Source organism: Carassius gibelio, chromosome A4, assembly GCF_023724105.1.
Source record: "Carassius gibelio isolate Cgi1373 ecotype wild population from Czech Republic chromosome A4, carGib1.2-hapl.c, whole genome shotgun sequence".
Classification (NCBI taxonomy): domain Eukaryota; kingdom Metazoa; phylum Chordata; class Actinopteri; order Cypriniformes; family Cyprinidae; genus Carassius; species Carassius gibelio.
The window spans coordinates 19,426,524-19,449,360 of NC_068374.1; the positions used below are offsets into that span (position 1 = coordinate 19,426,524).

The 22,837-nt window shown below is 36.0% G+C and overlaps 2 protein-coding genes across 4 annotated transcripts in view; both read right to left on the minus strand.

The window, feature by feature from the left end:
- The window catches only part of LOC127972627 (copine-8-like), a 190,496-nt gene extending 175,787 nt beyond the window's left edge, over positions 1-14,709 (minus strand). Inside the window, exon 1 of the mRNA XM_052576279.1 lies at positions 14,389-14,709. Coding sequence (XP_052432239.1) covers positions 14,389-14,483 — 95 coding nt within the window. The 5' untranslated portion in view covers positions 14,484-14,709. The remainder of the gene's footprint in view (positions 1-14,388) is intronic.
- Positions 14,710-20,295: 5,586 nt separating this feature from the next.
- The window catches only part of LOC127972545 (kinesin-like protein KIF21A), a 46,656-nt gene continuing 44,114 nt past the window's right edge, over positions 20,296-22,837 (minus strand). For all 3 annotated transcript variants that reach the window (XM_052576162.1, XM_052576154.1, XM_052576148.1), the window contains 2 exons: positions 22,141-22,340; positions 20,296-20,982 (listed from right to left, as the gene is read on the minus strand). In XM_052576162.1, coding sequence (XP_052432122.1) covers positions 20,925-20,982; positions 22,141-22,340 — 258 coding nt within the window. In that variant the 3' untranslated portion in view covers positions 20,296-20,924. The remainder of the gene's footprint in view (positions 20,983-22,140; positions 22,341-22,837) is intronic.

Here is a 22,837-nt window from a genome sequence, read left to right on the forward strand (position 1 = left end):
CCAGTATTTGTATCTGTAACAATCACAAATTTTTTCCTATCTGCATTCGGATACAACATCGTACAGTTACTTGATAAGACTGTTATGACGTTTTATATATTTTTTCGTAGTTATCACTGAACAAGTATGTCGTGTTAAACTGAAATAATTATTAATTTCTATAATAATATTTATCATGCAAGCAGAGAGATGCCATGATAAACGTTTAGTGATCATCTGAACATGACTGAATCAATTCAATGCGCACATTTTCATTACAGAACACTTTGAGCGAGTCTTAATGTTAATGAACTTCAGTAAACAGATGTGTGTGTGCCGCGCAAACCAGCAAAAGGTAAAGATGCAAACATGTAGGACAAGTAGACAATGTATCCGTATCTAAGCTGATTATTAGCCTACTATTGAAAGAGAACTGGTTTGGTTTTTGAGAGACTGAGACGCGCAGCGCGGCTGTTTGATTGGCGAGCGCGCTGTGCTTATTCCATTCATTCATATCATATCGTAGCCTACACTTTAAATATTTGCCTTTTAAATATATATAAATAATATAACGTGTAGCTATGATGTATTATTATAGGTAAAATTACTCTTGCAACGCTCTGATTTCTGAGAGATGCACAGAGAGGCGACAACAATGCGGTGTTTGATTTGCGATCTTTTCACTCAAAGTTTACATTCATTCACTTCTGGCGCTGATCCCCTGGCTCACCTGTTATCTAGCAAACACCAGACTGTGTCAGCTTTAGCCGAGTATTCAGGCAGAATTATTCCTTGTGCGTTATTCGTTTTTTAAGCCTTTATCCGTGCCATATTCGGCTTCAGGCACAACCCTAATTATTACATTACATATTTTATTTTTACATGCAACATAGATAAGGTCATATAGTAACAGCTCCACGCAATATTGTAATTCTAAAATTCACGTCGTACTTGCAAACACTTTGTATTCATTATGGTTAATGCATGCTGGAGTAGTCGATTGTTTCCGACAGAGCTCGACTAGTCTATGCAAGCCCTAGTACAGTATGACAAAAACGTCGCTGTATTTATGTGCGCATGTCCAGTAGAGCCAAACGTATCCATTCTAGCCTTGCTGCGCGCATTTGTCATATCCAGAGCTTTGCGTGTGTCTGTGCACTATGCCATGGCATCTGTCATATACATTTTTGACCACAGATATAATGTCAACAAAAAATAAAGTACATAAAAATTATTTGACCTTACAGCTCCAAACTTTGTTTGTTTATCAAAGTTTAGCTCCCAGGGTCGGACTGGGGGTAAAACCAGTACTCATTACCAGGGCCCCAAAGGAAGAGAGGGCCCTTGAAAAGTATGAATCTGAAATATATATTTTTTACCTGGATATTTTCATGGGTGGGGGGCATGGGGGCCCATCAGGATCGCCTATGCATAGGGCCCAGGATCTTGTTTAACGCCCCTGTTAGCTTTAACCCTAATTATACACACTTGAACATAATCAAGCTCTTACTAGACACACTAATCTTCCAGGTGTTTTAAGGCTAGTTGGAGCTAAAATTTTCAGGACATTGGCCATCCAGGATCTAGTTTGGATACCCCTGTCCTACAGAGTTGTTACTTTGCACATGCTTTTTGATCATTACAAATAATAGTGTAAAATGATTTTCTTAGAATAGGAGATATGCTTTCTCTTGCATAACAAACATTATCAGTAGTTAAGTATGTGGTCTTGAAGAGGACCCTTTTTTCTTTCATTTGGACTCGGTCTTGGACTTGGACTCGAAACTTTTGGACTTGGACTTGACTTGGACTTGAACCTCTTTGGACTCGGTCTTGACTCGGTCTCGACTAGTCCTGGACTTGGACTTGACTTGGACTCGACAAAGCTGGACTTGACTACAGCTCTACTTAAAACTTTCAGAAACTAGTTCCTCTGGTAACTAATATATATATAGTCACAATCATATATAAATGAATGAATGAATTAATAAATCATACATATTCAGGGTTGAATTAAGAATTCTTAATTCAACCCTGAATATGTATAATTTATTAATTCATTCATTCATTTATATATGATTGTGACTGTGTACTTATATGACCACCATCAATTCGTAGCAGCGAATGAAGAGGTATCATATCGATCACAAGAGCAGTATGGAGTACCTCAAGGCTCAGTACTAGGGCCGCTACTCTTCATGCTTTACATGTTACCCCTACGAGATATCATCAGGAAACATGGTGTTAGCTTTCACTGTTATGCTGATGATACATTGAGATGATGACATAGTTTATATAAAAAAACTGGATGACGAGTAATTTCTTACTGCTAAATTCTGAAAAAAAAAAAAAAAACAGAGGTGTTAATTATAGGACCTAAAAACTCTGCATGTAATAACCTAGAACACTGTCTAAGACTTTATGGCTGCTCTGTCAATTCTTTTCCATCAGTTAGGAACCTAGGTGTGCTATTTGATTGCAATCTTTCCTTAGAAAGCCACGTTTCTAGCATTTGTAAAACAGCATTTTTCCATCCCAAAAATATATCTAAATTACAGCTTGTGCTCTCAATATCAAATGCAGAAATGTTAATCCAGGCATTTTTCACATTGTAATACTTTATTGGGTGGTTGTTCTGCACACTTAGTAAACAAACTACGGCTATTCCAAAATGCAGCAGGAATAGTTCTTACTAGAACCAGGAAGTATGACTATATTAGCCCGGTCCTGTCAACACTACTGCACTGGCTCCCTATCAAACATCGTATAGATTTTAAAATATTGCTTATTACTTATAAAGCGCTGTATGGTTTAGCACCTCAGAATTTGAATGAGCTCTTGTTATATTATAATCCTCCACGTCCGCTGCGTTCTCAAAACTCAGGCAATTTGATAATACCTAGAATATCAAAATCAACTGCGGGCGGCAGATCCTTTTCCTAATTGGCGCCTAAACGCTGGAATAACCTAACTAACATTGTTCGGGAGGCAGACACACTCTTGCAGTTTAAATTTAGATTAAAGACCCATTTATTTTACCTGGCTTACACATAACACACTAATATGCTTCTAATATTCAAATCCGATTTTTACGCTGCATTAATTAGGTAAACCGGAACCGGGAACACTTCCAATAACACCGAATGTCCTTGCTACATCTTTAGAAGAATGGCATCTACGCTAATACTATGCTCTGTTTCTCTCTTATTCCGAGATCACCGTAGCCACCAGATCTGTATCCAGATCAGAGGGTCACTGCAGTCACCCGTATCCAATATTTATCCAGACCAGATGGTGGATCACCACCTACAAAGGACCTCTACAGCCCTGAAAGACAGTGGAGATCAGGACAACTAGAGCCCCAGATAAAGATCCCCTGTAAAGACGTTATCTCAGATGACCACCGGGACAAGACCACAGGAAATAGATGATTCTTCTGCACAATCCGACTTTGCTGCAGCCTGGAATTGAACTGCTGGTTTCGTCTGGTCAGAGGAGAACTGGCCCCCCAACTGAGCCTGGTTTCTCCCAAGGTTTTTTTCTCCATTCTGTCACCAATGGAGTTTCGGTTCCTTGCCGCTGTCACCTATGGCTTGCTTAGTTGGGGTCACTTCATTTACAGCGATTTCGTTGACTTGATTGCAAATAAATGCACAGACACAATTTAAACTGAACTGAGATGACATCACTGAATTCAATGATGAACTGCCTTTAACTGTCATTTTACATTATTGACACACTGCTTTCCTAATTAATTTTGTTCAGTTGTTTTGGTGCTATGTATTTTGTTTAAAGCACTATATAAATAAAGGTGACTTGACTTGACTGTGTTTTTCAATGTACTTTTCAGAAATGCATTCACTGGATGTGCAGCAGTATGTGCCACATTTGCATATTTATAGTCAGGATTGCCTTGTTTTACCTCTTATATTACTAGCTTTGCATACTGTGATTGAAAAAATCAGAATTTACCCATTGGTATTTAACTGGACTGTAAAACATCCAAAAGTTAGTGTGGTGCTGGTGATGTCACACAAAAAAAGAAAGTTTTTTTTTTCAATTACAGCTAATTAATTATTTTTTGATCAAATATTACATTTATTTATTTCCAAATAATGATGAGTCAAATACAACAAACTAATATGTACTAAAGTAATGTTCAATAAGAAAGTAAATGTTGACTTCCTGTCCCAATATAATGTGCAAAGACAACTATTTCAGTTGGCCCATCCATATTCTGGGTCAGCCAGTGGCGTGAGTTTATAATCATAACTACTTTTGTATTCTGACTGGTTCTGCTAGTGCCAAAATAAATAAATTAATAAATAAAAATAATAAAAAAAAAAAAAAACATTTCATCTTTAACTGTCTAACCTCATTCTACTCATGCATATTTATTAAGAAATGTCTCATTACATACCTGTAACATGAGATTATATTCTATCTGTCCTGTGTAAGCAAAGTTACAGAACAAGCCTCTTTTATAAATGAAATGATCATTATGATAATTACACACTGTTTGTTCCAAAGCACATTAGCAATGGCACTGTTTAATATTCATGAAGTGGGATGGTGACTTAAATGGAGTTGTAGAGTGTACTCCACTTGCTTCAGATTCAGAGAAAAACAACAGACAAAAAAATCTTTGGGCTGTTTTTATCTCAGTTTTTTGTTGCGGAGTGTTTATTTAGTACCCGTTTGATTTATTTATCTCACTTCGACCATTTATATGAAGAACATGTTAAGGAAGTCAATGCAGTTATTCTTGTTAAGCATTAGCATTTTAAAAAATGTATGTGCAGTAATTTAAGAAAACTTCCTTCTATCGCACCTACGGTGTAATTTAGAATTCCAAGAATTTGTTATGATTAAGTGTGAAGACTTTAGGCCTCTTCATACCGAGGACGATAACTATGAGGATAACAATAAATAACATAGTTCTAAAAATCATTCTCAATATTAAAGAATAGCAGCAAGGTTTATTAAGACATATTTTTTAACCATTTGTATAAACATACAACAGAAAAAAAAAACATACATACGTTCTCCCTTTACAAAAAGGGATTCACCTAAACTGTCCAACAGATTTGAGAAAGGGAAATTATTCATATTGTTTTTATATTAATAATCAAATGGTATAACAAATCTATACATATTCATATTTATATATAAGGAATTAAAATTGCATAGTAAACATTTCAATTATCTGAATCAAACTGCATTATGCTGTTGTTAAATAAATATAAAATGTATACTTGGCACTTCAATGTGATGCCATTTTTATAAATACTAAGTTAATATAAATATTTTAATGTCGGTTGCCTGTAGATAATATAAAGTGTAAACTGATTGTGAAAGTAAATGTATTCCATGTACCAATCTGTATAGACGGTTTCAAAGGAAACAAAATAAACAAACGTTACTGCGCATCTGCGCTTTTGTGGCCCTAACTTAAGTTCCGTAGACTTTCAAATAGAATAACAACAGCCAAGTCCATCTAGAGTAGATATTTTATTTTACAACAAACAAAATATGTTTGCTGCGTAAATCAGGTTGACTTAATGAAAATGCTAATTAATTATTTGCCAGCAGGAGATGCTTTTAAGCGCGAGAAATAGAAGTTTCCCCAGTAACAAAGCAGAACTATGCTCACAAACGCTGCGTTATCAGGCATGCAACATGCAAGTCTTCCTTCAGAAATAGTGATATAAAAACACCCGTGCCTCGTTTTGATATTTAAACATATAAATGCAAGGAATTATTATTAGTAGTAGTAAACGTGCAGGATGTAACATTACTCGTGTTTATTCAGCGAAGCCTCTTTGAAAATCGATCAGTTTTAAAATCATGGCGAGTCTCCACAAATAAATAAATGTATGGGAAACACATCCCACAGCACAACCACCTGAGCCCCACTTTAGTCTACTCATCACCTTAACTTTAACCTCATAGCCAGCACCCCAATGCCCTCATCCTGAACGGCCCTCAACTTGCACGTGTCAGTGTTTATGAATAGATTAAATGAAACGGGGCAAATTTAATCTTGACAAAATATGTATCATTATAAAGATCTAAGCCTCAAGCATCCACAACAGATTGCTGTTTTTCAATGGAAAGCTTATAAAGACTGTATTTGCTACATTTGTGTAAGCAGTAAACATAAAAACATGAACATCAGAAATGCTGTACATACCAGATCCGTCGTAATAACGAGTCATAAACACATCCACAGCTGTAAATCCCGGTTTAGTTAGAAAGGTAAGGGTCCACTGAACGACATCTCATGGAGCATGTTTGGTCCAACTAAGCAATTAGGTTGTAATATGTAATTTATGGTTGTAATATAATGTTATGGCCTAAAAATTATAGCAATGCTTTTTCCCTAGCAAATAAAGATTAAATAAAACAAGCCTATTAGATAAAGACAATGATCCAAGAAATCTGGCATACGGCAGAAAAATGCCTATTAAATGTATAGTGACATTTTAATTTAGCCTACTTGCAAATGTCAGAATATCGCAATAAACGGCAACTTGAAATGGTCGAAAGGAGTTAATGTGAGAGAGATCTTGTCGCTGAGAAAGAAAGCAGCAGATGGAATCAATACTAGAGTCGGACTTTGAGAAGAGAGCCATTGGGTTGGCAAGAGCTCTTTGTAGTAAGTGCAGCTTATGCGGGCAGTTGAGGACACTGTAATTAGCTGTAATTAGATCATTAGAGTGATCAGGGTCTCTACATGCATTCGCTAAAGGAGGCCTTTCGATTTGATAACCCTATAACATTGCTTAAAACAAAAACATTGGTTCCGAGCTCAAGGCCCGATGTTAGGGGCTCCTTTTCGTCATGTAATGCTAACGACAGATGCCTCTCTCAAGGGCTGGGAGACAATCATGAGTGGTCGCTCTGCCCAGAGTCTGTGGGAAGGCCGTCAACTCACATAGCACATAAACTGCCTGGAGATACTGGCTATGTTTGAAGCTCTGAGAAACTTCCTTAGAGACCTGTGGAGACATCATGTGCTTGTCTGCACAGACAACACATCAGTGGTCTCCTACATCAATTGGCAGGGGGTTCTGCGGCCATCCCTTTGTACATGCTGGTGCGCCAGATCCTTCTATGGGCTCAGGGGAAGCTCCTCTCACTTAAAGCAGTATACATCCCTGGGTATCTCAATCAGGGGGCAGACATCCTGTCGAGGCAGGGGCTGAGGCCAGGGGGATGGAGATCCTTTGGAGGGAGCTTGGCCAAGCGGAAGTGGATCTATTTGCATCGCACGAAACGACACATTGTCTGCTCTGGTTCTCCCTCACGCATTCAGCTCCACTTGGGCTGGATGCCATGGTACAGATGTGGCCGAGGCTTCATTTGAATGCTTTTCCCCTGATTGGTCTGCTTCAAGGAGTTCTTGAGAGAGTATGCCGGGATGTGTTCCGTCTGCTGCTTGTAGCCCCGTTCTGGCTGGCCCGAGTATGTTTCTCGAAACTGGTGTCCCTCCTCGACGGCTCTCTGCTGGAGATTCTGATCACAAGGGACTTCCTCTCTCAGGCTGTGGGCATGGCCCCTGAGGGTACACAGCTCCTAGCATCTAGTCTCTCAACTAAGGTTGTTCAGACTATATACTCCAGTCCAGAGCTCCCGCCACAAGGAAATGGTAGACCTTGAAGTGGAAGCTTTGGTACAGTTTTGGAGTTTTTGCATGGGTGATTCCCCGCAGGGTTATCTCCCTCCACTCTGAAGGTAATAGTGGCAGCCTTAGCTACTTACCATTCATTTCTGGGTTGTCAATCATTGGTAAGACACCCACTTTTCACTCGTTTCCTCCATGGCCCCCTAAGACACCCGCTTTTCACTCGTTTCCTCCATGGCCCCCTAATGCTGAGGCCAGTACAGCACACTAAGGTGCATTCATGGGACCTGGCAGTGGTTATGGAGGGCTTGTGCAATGTCCCCTTGAACCCATTGAAGAAGTTACAGTCAAGTTTCTCACGCTCAAGACAATTTTTCTCCTCGCTATTTCCTCACTTAAAAGGATCGGGATCTTCAGGCACTTTCTGGAATTTGCTCCAGGCATGGTTAGGACATTCCCTTACCTGAAGGTCAGGTATGTCCCTAAGGTGCCAACTTCTTTGCCAGGACCCATAGTATTTCAGGCATTCTGTCCTCCTCCATTCCAGGAAGTAGGCCAAGAAAGGCTTAATCTGTTTTTTTTATTTTTTTTATTTTTAGTTAATTCCATAAATTATGAAAAAAGTACACAGTACACATTTAACTTTCTGGGGTCTGGGTGTATTTTGGATCAGTAATCTCTCCCATCATGCACTCTGCATTTAAAAGTTGCATAAGTGTTCAAATCCAAACTAGATTCTGTTTTCTGCTTTAAGTATACAAGTCTTGCAGTACAAGTAAACTGTAGGCTTCAAACTGTTCTTATCCAATGAGGAAAACGTACATTGATTAAATACTGTCAGTGGTTGAGCCTGCAGTGTTCTGTTCTCTGCTGTACAGTCTGCCTGAGTCTTCCTTATAGAGCGTTTTGAGCTCTAGCTCAGCGGGCATCTTGTCACTGCTCAATACACTCAGACAAACTTTTCATTTTCCTCAGTACAACCCATTATGTGATCTTTATGGCCTTAAAGGTCAATGGAGCGGCTTCCTGCTGTCGTGACAGATCATAGTGCCAAAAATACCACTGTGAGATCAGCTCAGAGCATTCTGGTCTATACGTAATTTAGTCACCATTGTTTCACATTCAGCAACAATTTAGCATTTCAGAAAAAGACAAGGGAGCTTTTTAAATGTTGATTTTGATGAAACAAACACACATTATTCCTTAACTATTTCATTTTAAAGCACTTTAATGTACCAAACTTCTCCAACATGAATTAGAGTAACGTATCTTGCAAACCTGTTTATTCACAGCAAACTTTATGTTAATTTGCGTAGCAGTCAGCAGCAAGACAATTAGCCAACTTTTGGCAAATCGTTATGACAAACATGTTGTAACAATGGATAAACAAATGAGCTTTAGTTTTTGTATACTAAGGGTATCAATTGGAGTAATGGCATGCTAGAATGCCTGAAGTACTACAGTGCATGATTTAACCTTTAAAATCAAGACTTTTCCATTTATTTGTATTTTAAATTCAAGGACGTTTTCTCTGTTAGCGCTCCTTAACTTACCCTATTATGCCATTATAAATGTTACTAATATTGTGTTGAGAATCACCTACAAAGGATTTACAACCACGCAAGGTAAATTAAATTAAAGGTCAATTAAATATCACCTCATTTTTCAAAGATTTGTTCAAATCAGTTCTAAGATTCAGTCTCTTTAAACCCCTCCTTTCCGTGAGCCTACTTTAGTCAGTTGGCCCACTGTGTATATCTGAAATGATACGAATTGCCATAGTTCTAAATTTTGAACACTCGATAGAAAATATAAATATCTATAATTTATCATATTTACAGGTAAAAATTCAGTGAATACTGAGTCATCTTTCAAGAGCAAGTGTTTTGTGAATCTATCTCGCTTTGGACTCCCCAAGATTAGATAAGCAGTCATCAGTAAAATGATGGGAACACAGAAAAGACTGTTGTATTGCTGTGGTACATTGGGAAAAAATGAATTTCAACCACTGATTCTTTGCAGAAGTGAAAATAAAACGAATTTGCTTTCAGAGCGTAGGACACAGTGTCTTCTCAACATGATGTTAACCACACAAACAAGCTACAGTGTTTAAGGGAAGGTCAATTTGTTTATGCAAGCTGATTATGCAAATATGTTACCCTGTGATGTGTAGCTGTCAAGGAATTGAGATTCAAATTACTGTCAACTCATTTAGGCTGTTCAGAGCTGATTCATTCTTTTTGGAGACAATAACTTTATTTATGGTGCACTTTCAGCTTTACAACTTTGAAAATTGTTTACATTCAGATACAGCTGCATTACACACTGCATGAAAGGGAATATTTAAAATAAAAGGTGCATTTAGTATTAAGAAACATGCCTGGATGCTGTATGGTCTGCATACAATTGTCTAGTCAATTTTGAAAATGTAAATTTGACATGCACGCATAAAAGTAGTCCCACATAAAATACAAATAATTAATAATAATGATAAACATTTCGACTCAATAAATAATTTAAGCACTTATTTAGCAGAACAAGAAACGTGAAGCTTCACATTTCTGCATTTAAATCCTTTGCTAAATTTGCCCTAAGGACTTCCACTGTGTTCTTTTTTTCTTATTCTTTTTTACAAACTGGAAGATTATTTTCAGTAATCAACACATGTCACAGGTTCCTCACAGAGCCGAAGCTGTATTTAACCCACAACATTTTTTAGCTTATCAGAAATGTGCCTCTTACTCAAGGTTTGCCTTTTTCATTTGAGCAGTGACTTCCGGTTTAAAGCAGGTGGCTTGCAAGGAAAAGCAAATCAGCACAGTAATGTGTCATCAAGTGCGGTATAAATCTCCCATCAAGCCTGGGGAGCAGTAGACCAACAGAGCTTCACCAATGCAATGAGTCACATAGCAACCAGAATATAACGCTTCAGCGGCTGCTAGAAACCCAGTGATCGTTTGAGTCGGGGCCAATCACACAGTCAGCCTGGGCAGGTCATCATCAGCCGATTCAGAGAAAACAATGTTTATTCAACAAAACAAATAAACACAGCACTATATCCTTTATATACACACACAAAACACACCTAATTAAACCCAGAGGGAAATATGCAGCCATTAATTACAACAATACAGTAGCACCTGAATCTACTTCAAGACAGCCCTCAAGCAATTATTTAAATTCTACTCTCAATTCATTCTACATGCTTTAATGCATTCTGCTACTAATAAGTCCAGCAGCCACCTCTGGATGAATGCAAGCCTATTTCCTGTTCTTATCTTGCTTCTGAAGCAATCTTTTTTTTTTTTTTTTTTTTTTTTTTTTTTACATTTTTCATACAATTCCAAGAAGTTTTTAATTTCCCTCATTATTGTCTAGGGACAAATAGTGGGTGATGTCACATGATGTTCATGAGAGTTAATGAGAGAAGTTGAAACGATTTGTAAGTCAGATCTTTTCAATGATTCAGTTGATCTGGTTAATAAAACCGTTCTGGTGTCTCCTGTACAACAAAGTAATTCACTTCCACAGAATAATATATATATATATATATAATTCATAGGTTTAAGATCTAATTGATGCAAGATCATTGCAGTAAAAGATGATTCTATGAGACCAGTCCTGGCTAAAAGTGGTGTTTCAGGTTGGATCAGTCCTCCCTAAATGTAAAAGAGAAACTTCTTATAGTGCTCTTAAAGGAATGTTCCAGGTATAGTACACCATTTTTTCAATTCCAGGTTTTCTGATGTACCAAAAGGGCCAGGTCCCCACTGTAAAACTGTTAAACAATAAGACTAAATTAATAAAGGATTGCACAACACGCTCCTTATTTCTGTAAAGTGTAACTTGCTGGCTGAATTTATGGAGATGAATGTTGCACATTGCCAGAGCTCTTATAAAAAGCTCTGATAATTTTGCATGCAAGACTTCCAAATTTTCCTATAACAGACTCACGCCCCAGCATGTTTCTGCTTCTGCTTAAACATCAACATAGAAGGAAATAACAATGTATTTCTTAGTTGCAGTTTATATTATGTTACTTTTTTTATAACTACTATGTTCTACATTACAAATAAACATTTGATACAGTGTACCTAAATAAATGCATTGTTGTAATTAACTACAATGTAATAATTTAGTATAATAATATACTATAAAACGTAAAAAAAAAAAAACACACAGTGGGTCCATTATGTCTTATTGTAACTGATTTTTTTTTCTTTTGGTCCAGTAAAAAAAAAAAAAAAAAAAAAAAACACACACACACAATTGATGATCATTTAGTCAATAATACATTTTAGTGTGTTAAATCTACTTAAATATGTAAAATTAAAGTTTCTTAATCAATTTGTGATGAGATTACCTGAATCATTTTTTGTTGCAAACAGGGCAGTTGATTTTTAGTTACCTGCATAAGGCTGGATCAAGATAGTAAATATTGAAATTCAGTGCCATTTTATGAGATTCTGCGTAAAGGGAAAGACATGCTAGTGTTCCATTTTCAGTTACATTTTACATTTAAAAGAGTTTCTGTCATGTTGAAGTTGAAGTAATTACTTTTATAAGACAACAGATTTACAGTTTTTGCCACAAACCATATCTAGAGACCAGAATATTATAAAGTCTTGAGGGTACACCTTTTTGACCAAAAAGTAACATATCAACTCAAACAGGAAACAATTTAATATAGGAATCACCCTGCTGGGGCAGTGAAGTTGTTTACAGTACCAATCAGTACTCATCAGAGTCCAAATGGGATTCTTATCTCTCTGTGACAGCCCACACTGGCTTTGATAGAGCCATAAGCAGTGGGAAATGTGCATTTATGTGGTTTATGTGGTCACCTTTTGATAAACAGTTTCTGAGTTGGGTGAGTGATTCCATTGGAAAGAGGAACCACTGCTAGTGACTGTTAAGTTTTATTAATTATAAACGAGCAAACAATAAACAGGTGAACAAACAAGTGATAAATGAGTAAACAAACAAACAAAAACGTAATAAATGAATAAATAAATAAATAAATAAAAACTAAGCAAGTGTCCAATCAAACAACACATATAAATCTGCAGGTTTCTAAATCATCTATATATGAAACCCTTTAAAACAGATTATATTTAACCTGCGTAAACCCTCCGGCTTGGATTCTCTAGCCATCCGTTGATTTGTATGTGTGATTACAGTGACCTAACACCCAATATGCGCTTCCAGCTTAGATAATTCTAGAAAATGCTCCTGCTGAAAATTGAACTCTGGTCATACTGAAACTTAATTATCAGCTAAAAACAAACAAACAAACAAAAACTTAGACAACATGAATACTTCACAACACACCTGTCGGCTTTGAAATATCCACAACACTGCACACTTAAAATAATATTCATCTTATTCATTTGCATTTTATTTTATGGGGCTTACTGTGATCTTATGAATATAGACACTCTCCTCTATCTGCTCATCTGCAATGATAACCATGTGGTAGAGTAGAGGAATGCACTTGATCGTAACCATAGCACCACTACTGTTCCTTTCCCACCCGGTGCACTGTTGCAAAAGAGCACCTAGATTGTGTGCATGTTTGTGTGTGTTTGTGTGTATTCCCTGTTGTGCATGCCAGCCCAAGGGGACATGGAGCATAGTAATTCACCGTCAACATCTCTTCACAATGGCTGAGTGGACAGCTCCTGCCTACATTTGTTTATGCAAGCGAAGCCAGATGCATCACAAACTTATACACATAAATTATTCATTTGAGCAATCTCTAAGTGCAACCCCCCCCTCTTCTTTATTAAAGCCATAACTTTCCAGCTAAACCAAAATCAACAGACTGTTGTTATGAAATAATCAGTCTCCAAATAGCTTGTTTCTCATGGCAGAGTAAGTTTAAAAGGCAAATCACTGGTATTCCTATACTGTATAAATGATTTCTTCATAAAAAAATGAATTTGAAATTAGCTAAATTAATCATAACAGTAAAATATTTTGGATGATAAAAATTATTAAACTACTTCAAGAATCAAGAAAACAAATTCAATTCAAACAATCATATTTCTGTGTGGCTGTGCAAACTTTAATCAATCAATCAATCAATCAATCAACAAATCATCTAAGTGCCAAAATGTTTTTGGAAGCACAATGTGGCAATAGGAATGAATTACTTTAATATAAAACAACAGAAATCAAGTTTATATAATAATATCAACAAGTGTGTGGGTCAGGATTTCCTATTTACTAAATGATAGTAAACCTGAATAAAAACATAAGAATGGTTCATAAACATGCCAAATTAAGATTTATGGGTAGAAAATGTCATTAATATAAACATTATGTATGTAAATTATAATTTGTGCTGTTTAAAACAATAGAAGTCAATGGAAAGCCAGCATCTTTAACCAAACTGTAAAGCAATTAAAGTCACTTTTGAAGTTTTGAACCATCTCAGAAAAGCACCTCACAGTTATTCCAAAACAAATCAAAACCTACGTTAGGCATTTAACTAACAGCCAGTGCGAGAAGCGGTAAGGGTAACATTTGTTTTGGTGCGAAAGAAAGTGACAGCTAGAGAAACTCCGAGAGTAGAAGTATTGTTGAAATATATATATAATCCACATATAATACCTTGTATACACACTTAAAGATGACATTTTTTTGTAAGAAACCAGGTTATAACCAAAATGCCACACGTAATTGCGGCTTCTCCAAAACGACCCGCTAAAACATCACGCGGAATATTAATAAAAGGCAGCTGTGCGTAAAGGTGTGAGCGGTACGTAAACGTTCCTCACCTGCACGAGACTGTAATCTCAACTTTTGTGGGAGGAATAGTGTCGTAGTGCGGGTCTCCTATCGTCGCCATACTCGGGAAACTGCAACTGCTCATGCTGTTTATGGTGAGGTTTCTTTTCTTTAGACCTTTTATACCTGGACACTCCCGCCTCTTTACGCGAGCGAATTCATGTGTGGTTTTGCAAGATTGCGAGGAGATAAGAAGTGCTTCTCTCAGTCCATAACAGAAACAGCGTCCCCTCTGTTGTCATGAGAGTGTGAGCGTCTTATAGAGGTTTGCGCGTGTTCTCAGCGTGTTAGAGAGTGTGTGTGACGCTTCATGCGCAAAGGAATGCTGCCATTGAGAAATGGAGATTTCTTCGCTGTGAAGTAACTCATCTCTCAAAACAGATTTAACACTGACTATGCCGTGACGGATGCAACAACAACAACAACAATTCAAACGCTTATTATTATTTTTTTGTTGTAATAAAAATAATAATAACAATAATTATAATAATAATTATTATTAGGCCTATTCAATATCTACTGTTAATTAATATAATCATTATTAAATCGCTAATAAAATACCATTGTTTATAATGTTACAATATGATGTAATATATGATGTAATACAATGATATTATATCACGGATGACGTTAAATAGTATAAATGCGCTATTAAAATAACAATATATTAACACATACAATTTAATAAAAATAAATATTATTTTATAATATAATTATAATATTAGACTATTAAATAGTATAATACAAATAATTATTACGGAGTTGTTGTAGACTGAATAACATTAATAATGAATGTTTATGTATTTGACTGACCATTACTTAGACTGTTAAAGGTCACTTTATGGTATTGGGCATAATTATTCCAATTGCAGCAGTTGAATAAAATTCTTCTGAAGCAATACAGTCACTTAACATGACCATACCATTAAAGCTCATTGGATATTGTGTTTTATCATGTGACTAAACTTATTGATGTAATGAAATCACAGATGATTTGATCTGTAGTGAGTTCCCAACATTGCATAAACATGTTTAAGTTTTTAAGCATCTGTAGTTCCACCACTACTCTAAATCTTCAAAAAAAAAAAAAAAAAAATGTAGTTCCACAACTGGAAAAACTGATTGATCACTGAAATGAACTAATTGCTGTTCCCACTCTACTCACTCTGTTCTATTCTGTGTATTGCTTGATGATTCAAACATTGTGATTTGGCTTTTTCAATGGGAAAATGGGTAAAATATGTACTTTTTTAAAATTAAAATATACAAATTAACTTGCTCTTGAAATATTGCTTAAAATATTTTGTTAAGATAAAGATATTGATAAAATATGTTTTATGATAATTTCATTATATTATTTATATATATATATATATATATATATATATATATATATATATATATATATATATATATATATATATATATATATATATATATATATACAGGGGCGATTCTAGGATTTTTTCAACTGGGGGGCACAAGAGGGGCCACGATTAATACAGAGGGGCCAATCTTGTGTTGTTTGAACTGTATATCCAAATCATTTCAAGAGTTCAGTAACCTTTAAAATCAGTAATAAACAGTGATAGCCTATTATATTTTAATAGCAGGTATAAAAAAAAAAAAAATCAAATACAATTTGTATTAACTTTTCACTTTACAAAAGTGAAAGTAAAACTGTAATAAATAAAATAATCCAATGTATGAATAGTGTACAACTCACAAATAATAATAATATAGTTTATTTATAATAGCCTTATATAATATATATATAATAGCCTTATTAATATAAATGCAGAATAACATTAATAATTCATAGAAATAAATATTATCCACATCCCATTCAATTTGCATAGCAGCAGTTGCAGTAAATTTGCATTGATGAATAAACAAAATCAACTTATGTCAAGGCTAATTAATCTTGAGCATATTGATTTAAAAATATCATATATCCATACTTTGTTAGAAAGCTACTTGTTCAAAAAGGTAGCTTTAATTTAACATGTAAAATATGTGGATCCTATAAAACAGTTTAGAATAACTTAATTACTCCAGTGTTATTTTAGTATTAGTTATTTATTTTGCTATTTAATCATGCATTAAATAATTATGTATGATTTTTATGTGAATGTTTCTGGGTGTCATCAAATGACGTTTTGTCAATAACTTCTGTGAAGGGAGGGAGAGAGAGCTAGAGAGAGAGCTTTCCAGGGTGCAGACAGCAATCGCGGAGCACCATGGTGATTTAGAACGCCAACTGAATTTATTAGGAATCTACAGACGCAAATAGACTAAAGGTGTAGAAAAATAAAAACCTATATGTGTATTTTGGACTTTTTTTCACCACAAGTCTGAAAGAAGACATGTTACTGAAGACAAACAGCCCCAAATCTCAAAATTGACCAGTAAAAAAAACGATGTTTTTGCATGTGTCTCACCCATATAGACTTTTAAAAAAAAGTCTCAAGTGTGGAGCGTTAGATAAACATTACACGATTTGTTTCATCACATCACTTGAGTGAAAAAAGTCGCTAATCGACTGCATGATTCAATAATGACTTTATTGAATTGCTATTAGCTATAGTTTTTTTTTTAAACCATTGCTTTAAATTGCGTTGTTGCCCATATCGGCGCGTTCGGCCGAAAAAAAAAAAAAGTAAATCGTAACGCAGTAAACCCCTTTTACATTCAGCATCAGAGGAGCATAGTAAATATAACGATTAGCATCTTGGTCTGCTCTAGGAGATAACATCGTCATCGAACCTGGTCTGTCTAACACCGAAAGACGTTAACGTTAGTACCAAACACTTCTTGCACTGCAACAACTCGCTAATCAAAAAACATAAGCTATTTAAAATAGGTGCTTTTTTCGTTGGAAAACAGCAGCTCGCTATTCTTGGTCCTCGTTGAGAAGCATCGCGACGCAATCATGAGTTATTTACTAAACTGAAAGATTATAATTTGAATTTGTGAGTGACAGACAAGTAGAAGGGTGGGGGCACAAGGGGGGGCCAATCAGTTTTCAGGAGGGGCCAGTGCCCCCATGGCCCCTCCCCTGGCTACGCCACTGGGCCGAGGGACGTGGGAACAAGGAGTGAGGCCGGTGGAATGATTGGGAAATCAGTGACATCTGCGACCCACCGCCGGTCTCGAGTCCCACAGAGGAGATGGAAGGATATAAAACTGGAGCGACGACAGTGTAGGACGAGAGAGGACCAGGGCTGGGCTATATTTTATATCCTTCCATCTCCTACGTGGGACTCGAGACCGGCGGTGGGTCGCAGATGTCGCTGATTTCCCAATCATTCCACTGGCCTCACTCCTTGTTCCCACGTCCCTCGGCCCCGCCCCACTCGTCACTATATATATATATATATATATATATATATATATATAATCTCAAAATATGAAAAATTATGATGAAAGATTTTACTTAATTTCAACAGGTCACCTTCATTATCTCTTCATCCGTACACCTCAGAAAGTGGATTGCTTCATCACAAGTAGCCAACAATGCATAAACATTGTTTTTAAGCATCTGTAGTTCCACAACTACTCTAAATCTTCAAAAGAAAAAAAGAAAAAAAAGAAACAAATGTAAAAGGACGTATTTGTCCATGTTAAACCAGAACCACTTGCATCCTTGAGACTCAAAGCAGAGTTCATTATGTTGCATTGTTCTCAAATGAGGCATGTTGAATTAACTCTCTTTATAATTGCTTTGACTATAACTAATTATTGCACATGGGTAGTCATGACATTTATGGGGATATGCAGAACGCTGTTTCTGGTTACTAGTAGAAAATTCTATTTTCAGGAATCAACTGTGATTATTGATTTATGTTTTCAGTTATTGATTAACAGTACATTCTACTTACTGGAAAACTATTAGAGAGAACATTAATACAAAGATTAAAATCTGGCAGAGACACCACAAATGTCTAATGAATGCATTCTGCATTAAATGAATCAGAGAACTGAAGACCATTCATTTTCATTTTCATTGTTACTGTAGCTGCTGTTAAAGTCTGTCTGTCAATGGCAGAATTGAATGGACTGCTTATAACTGGCTCTTTTGTTGAAATACAAATTAGACTTTAAATATTCAAGTGATAATGTAAATGTAAAAAAAAAAAGACGTTTTGTATGCTCTGATACTCTTAAACAGATGTGTTATGTGCCACTGTTTGTTAGCGAAAGTAACTGATAGTATCAACACACTTGTAATTATTTTAGGTGTGTGTGTGTTCCATTCTGTGTATTGCTTGTTGACACAAACATTGATGCTTTGGCTTTTTCAATGGCAAAATGGGTATATATACAAATTAACTTGTCTTATTTAATGATCTTAAAGTTCCTTTTTTTTTACAGAATTTTTTTTATGAAAAATTAGACTTCATTTCAACGGGTCATTTTCATTATCTCTCCATCCGTACACCTCAGAGAGTGGATTGCTTCATCACAAATAGCCTTTAAATCAATCAGACTGTCTCACCAGGAAGAGCAAATACCTATGATTTGTTAAGACTCAACTCATCAAGAGCTAAATCATGCTATTTTAGTCAGAAAATAAATTTTTAGATTCATTTTTTTTTTATTCTGACCTGTTTATCGTGAATACAGTATCCTTTTGTCATTTTTCCAGTAAGAAGCAGATGAATGACTGACATTACAGGATAGTCCGGATAGATGACGTGAGGGTGTTTCCGTTTGAACTGAGAGATTCCTTACAGCTGAGTGAATCCCCTCTTATTCTAAATTTAGATGAGTGCCTTGCAAGATGTAGACAGCTGCTGGGCGCTGAGGTGCTGCTTGTTGCAAGAGAAGGTCTCGCAACATTTCCTTACAGCAAGTCAGCTATGACATTGTACAGCAGTTAGCTATTGTCTTCTAAAATTGTGCTGCGGGAATTAATACTGAACACGGAAATCATATTTTTCCACTTCTAGACACATTGTCCCGAAGTCAGTAGGTTTGCTGCTGAACACAATCAATTTGATGATTTGATGAAAACCAACAAGACCAAACAAAATTCAGAATTTGTTTTGGGCAAGAGGCCACAGCAGAAGTGTAGAAGTGCAACTATATATATATATATATATATATATATATATATATATATATATATATATATATATATATGCTGTTGCAATGGATAATAAATCTAATGTATCAAACAGTAAGAAAGGTTCAGCTAAATCTGATGCACATATGCATAAGAATTCATTAATTCATAAACATAACAAGTGCTTCTTCATATCAAGCCATTTCAAATGTTATCATGGAATTAATTAGAACATATTTGCAGGGATAATTATTTCACATTTTTAATTAGCGCCACACTTACATCAAATTGGTCAAAGCATCTGTGCTTTCTTTTAATTATATGATTTTACCCTTTCAGGGACAGATCCACTGATTTAGATATCTAAATTTCTAAAAATCTATAATTAACGAGTAACAAATATCAAATTAAAATGTGCACGGGTTCAAATTCTTTATGCTTTGGGGTACAAGGATTTGTTTAAATTCATAATAATCTTTGTCAGCTTATTATTATTAAGCATTTTTTTTATAAAGCATTTTTTTGTTGTTGTTAATATTACATTGAATTACATTTTACTAATTTCTAAGAGTGATTTTACATTTACAAAAAAAAAAAAAAAAAAACGCAAACAGTCCTCATGTATTTACCATCTACAGTATATACATACACTATAAATGCCAGTTCACGGTACATTATGTGTAGACTACCCCCTAGTGATATTATTCTGACACTGCAATTTCACTACTCAACATTATATCCATTGTATCCTCAACGTTATATACATTATAGTAAAATGCATTTGTTCAAGATTATTCAGTAAGACTAAAACATTACAGTTTCACCTGTAAAATTTTGGCAGATGTAGTTTATTTCACTTACCATCTGACATTGATAATAACTACAGTACATCACAGGAAAAATGTTTGTACAGCATACTCAAAAGTTTCGACCAGAAGATGAAAAATACCAGTTGAGGCTTAATATAACGGTGGAACACAAAGTAGACAGAGACAATGGTGCAAATATCATTGAACCATTCCAGTGCAGTTAAGACTACAGTACAGTTGCATTGAAACGACTAGAAAAATTCACACAAAAAGAGTCGAACTTTGGTCATCAAACATCTTAAAAGAGCTGATATCAATATTAAAAATAATTTAAGGGCATATCGGTTCAGTCCAGTCAACATGACGTTCACAAACACATGTGCTTCTTAAACACACTGCTCATACAGCAGTCCATGATTGCCCAAAGCCCAGCTTCAGGAAGATGCCACAACAACAAACAGTTATTGACCTACAACATCCCCCTTTACGGTCAGCAATAGCTAAACAGGACACTTCAACACAGTACATGAGGAAATATACAGCAGTTACAACAGGAAGCTCTCCTCTAAATGGCTGCCAGAGATTCGGGAAAGAAGCGTCACATTGGTAAAGGAAGCCAAAACCTTCAAACAGTGACCTTCTGTTCTCATCAGTGAATGCCATCCTCTAAAGATCCTTTCGCGTGCCAAAACTTCACTGTCCGGTCACTGTGAAAAAACAATGAGAGAACTTAAATGAACAATTTATACAGTTTCACTGCATACTATAAAGCAGTGTTAACAATTGTTTTCTATATGTTTATATGTCACAAAGTTTCATCATGGCAATTTGACCAGTTACATCAACCAGAAAAGTAATATACTTAGACAAAGAAAAATATCTTTATTTGTATTATATATATATATATATATATATACACACTAGTGATGGTCCGTTATCGACGTTAACATGCTGTGTTAACATGCTGCGTTAACGTGAAACTCTTATCGGGCGATAAAAAAAATATCGCCTTTAATCTATTCTCAAAGTTGGGTTGAGAGCTGGATCTATACTCTGCGAGCTATGATGACTTTCACCTTGATATTTTAGCACGGATGTATACCTAGCCGAATCTGTAGGGGGCGAGAACTAGTCTTTAAACCTGTGTGTATGCCTACTGTGTAATTACCACATCATACGTGACGTGCTATCATGGATGTAGGTAAGTTGTCGCCGGGTTAGATTCAGGGAATTTTAATTGTTTTTTTAAAGAAGCTTCCCAATGGAAACCTCGACAAGACGCATGGCTGTTTCACACATAATCCGTCTGCAGTGCGTATCGTATGTGGTGCAGAAGCAGCACGGACTCATACTCATTGTGCTTTCACACAGGACACATCTGCAGTCCGCTACTTGGTACGTGAACAATCGCTGCACTGCTCCAGACGCAACGCTCCTGGAACACACTGACGGACCGCAACCGTGTGAATGCTTGAATCCATTAACATGGGTGCGTAAAAAAATACGAAACGCAAACGCACTGCAGACAGATTATGTGTGAAACAGGCGTAAGGTCCCTTTCTCAAGCAGTTTGTGAGGCATTTTGGAAACAGGAGATGAGCCCCTGGTCTAATGCACCACCTGTCTTCAGAAACCGTTCTCAAAGACTTAACATTACTTTTAGTCATTATTTTATTTGGGTAGTACACATATTCTGAATGCCTTCGGCAGAATTCAAATGAGCCATTTTAATCTAGATTTAATCTAGATTAATTCCAAGATTACTGTGAGATTAATCTAGATTAAAAAAATGAATCTATGCCCATCACTGATATACACACTGTAAGTGCGTGTCCTTTGTTGATGTCTGAATGTCTGTCACTCACTCTGAGGCGGTAAAGAGCTGATTGCCGTTTGTGCAGATGTCATTGACAGAGCTGTCATGACCCCTTATTTCTCCTAGAGGTCTAAGCGTGTCTGTGTGCCAGAATTTGAGCAATCCACCCTTGCAGCCACTCATAACAGCGCTGGAGCCAGGGACCACCGCGAGAGAGCTCAGCAGATCAGAATGAGCCCGTTCTACCTGCTACAATATGAAGAAAACATGCAAACAAATCAATTACAGCAGGATAACTGAAGGTGTGAGGCTTTTCCTATATTCAGTCTTTATTCAGCTTTCTCCAAGTATTAAAGACTTACTTGATTCGGATTAAGAGTTTGGCATTAGCATATTTGCTAAACTAACAAATTAATGAAACACCAAAAAATTAGACTAATGACAACTGATCCCAAATGTACTGAATGCAGCATGTTATGCTAGGCTAACATCTTAATCTTCTCATAAGAGCACAGATCATCAAATAATTTTCAACAGAGTTTAGTTTTAGCCTGTGGCTAATCTGACACCTTGAGACACCAAAACCTTAACCATAAAAATGCATATCACATAAATGATATTTAAACATAAGCATTTTCTAAGAGTACTTTTTCAGTATTAAATGAAACAGAGGTATATTTATAACAATAGTTTATCTTGATTCTATCATCTTGAATGGAATGACAAGTACAAGGACTGATTAACTT